The sequence below is a fragment of the Scomber scombrus genome, unplaced genomic scaffold, assembly GCF_963691925.1.
Source record: "Scomber scombrus unplaced genomic scaffold, fScoSco1.1 SCAFFOLD_636, whole genome shotgun sequence".
Classification (NCBI taxonomy): Eukaryota; Metazoa; Chordata; class Actinopteri; order Scombriformes; family Scombridae; genus Scomber; species Scomber scombrus.
Window position 1 is genome coordinate 1 of NW_026910336.1, and position 2,000 is coordinate 2,000.

The 2,000-nt window shown below is 46.4% G+C and overlaps 1 protein-coding gene across 1 annotated transcript; it reads right to left on the reverse strand.

Annotated features, from left to right (window-relative positions):
* Positions 1 to 6: 6 nt before the first annotated feature.
* On the reverse strand, positions 7 to 1,949 carry LOC133976941 (uridine-cytidine kinase-like 1; the record flags this gene model as incomplete). The annotated part of the gene is made up of 3 exons (XM_062415078.1): positions 7 to 253; positions 841 to 997; positions 1,842 to 1,949. Coding segments are annotated over 3 exons (342 nt in total), but the record flags the coding sequence as incomplete, so codon positions are not given.
* Positions 1,950 to 2,000: the final 51 nt, after the last annotated feature.

Below are 2,000 nucleotides of genomic sequence, written 5' to 3' on the forward strand. Positions count from 1 at the left end.
GGCTTTCTTTAAAAATGGAAATCTCCTCGTTGACTCCGCTGGTAAAACGTCACGTTATCGTTCAGAGAAGATTAGAGAGAGACGGAGGGTTTCTTTCCTCTATTTTCTTGTTTAAGTGCTTCTTTTTCAAACATCTCTGATTGGCTGGCTCTCTTTCTCTCTCTCTCTCTCTTTATCTAGAAGTCCATCCCTTCATCGCTCTCACACAGGTCTGAAGGAGCGTCGGTGCCGAAGTAACGATCTCCAAAATTACCTTCAGAGAAAAAACAGAAGAAATTAAATGAAGGGAAAAAAAGAGAGATAGACACAAACATTGAGAGAAATGTGCTCTTCCTTCCTTCTTTCCTCCCTTCTCTCTGTCTGTCCATCCTTCCTTCTCTCTGTCCTTTCTGCCTTTCTTCCCTCCTTCCTTTTGTCTCTTTCCTTCCTCCTTACCTTCCTTCCTTGCGTTCTTTCTTCCATCTGTCCTTCCTTCATTCTCTCTGTCCTTCCTACCTTTCTTCCGTCCTTCCTTTTGTCTGTCTTTCCTTCCTCCCTACTTTCCTTCCTTCCATCTGTCCTTCCTTTCTTCCTCCCTTTCTTCCTTCCTTCCTTCCTTTTTTCCTTCCTTCCATCTGTCTTTCCTTTTTTCCTTTCTTCCTCCCTTTCTTCCTTCCTTTTTTCCTTCCTTCCTTTTGTCTGTCTTTCCTTCCTCCCTTTCTTCCTTCCCTCCATCTTTTTAATGGTCCGGCCCACATTAGATTAATTTAATTAATTTGATTCTCAGAGATGCTGAATAAAGTCAAATCGACCTGCGTGACACGTATCGTTATGAGCCACAAACTGAAACAAACTCCTCACCGATGCCGGGGATGATGTGAAACTGGTCGTTGACCTCCTTGTCGACGGCCGTGGTGATGATGCGGACTTTGGGGAAAGCGTAAGCGACGGAGTGGACGCCCATCTCCGCCATCAGCAGCGACAACAGGAAGATCTTATCCTCCGCTACGTCATGGTCCTTCACAGAGGAAGAGGAGGAAGAGGAGGAGGAGGAGAGAGAAGGGTTTCAATCATGTGTTGGGTTAGAAAAGGAGGGAGGGAGGATAGAAGGAATAAAGGAAGGACGGAAGGTAGGAAGAAAGGAAGAAAGAAGGAAGGAAGGACAGAAGGAGGGAAGGGAGGAAGAAAGGAAGGACAGAAGGAAGGAAGAAGGAAGGAAGGACAGAAGGAGGGAAGAGAGGAAGAAAGGAAGGACAGAAGGAAGGAAAGAAGGAAGGAAGAAGGAAGGAAGGACAGAAGGAGGGAAGGGAGGAAGAAAGGAAGGACAGAAGGAAGGAAGAAGGAAGGAAGGACAGAAGGAGGGAAGAGAGGAAGAAAGGAAGGACAGAAGGAAGGAAGAAAGGAAGAAAGGAAGGATAGAAGGAAGAAAGGAAAAACAGAAGGAAGGAAGGAAGGACAGATGGAGGGAAAGGGAGGAAGGATAGATGGAGGGAAGGGAGGAAGGAAGAAAGGGAGGAAGGAAGGAAGGAAGGAAGGAAGGAAGGAAGAAAGGTTAGATGGAAGGAGGGAAGGAAGGAATGAAGGAAGGAAGGAAGGAAAGAAGGATGGAAGGAAGGAAGGAAGAAAGGGAGGATGGAAGGAAGAACAGATGGAGCGAAGGAAGGAATGAAGGAAGGAAGGGAGGTAGGAAGGAATGAAGGAAGTAAGAAAGGAAGGAAGGGAGGTAGGAAGGAATGAAGGAAGGAAGAAAGGAAGGAATGAAGGAAGGAAGGGAGGTAAGAAGGAATGAAGGAAGGAAGAAAGGAAGGAATGAAGGAAGGAAGGGAGGTAGGAAGGAATGAAGGAAGCCTCTATAAACTCACCAGCAGAACTCTGACGGCCATTAACGCAGCAGCTCCGGTAGAAACGGTGCTGTCCATCAGAATCACGTAATCCTCACTGATGTCTTTGGGCAGACGGAGGTAGTGAAGCTGGAAGGAGGAGAAGAAGAAGAGACACAGTTAAAAATGAACTCTCATAAA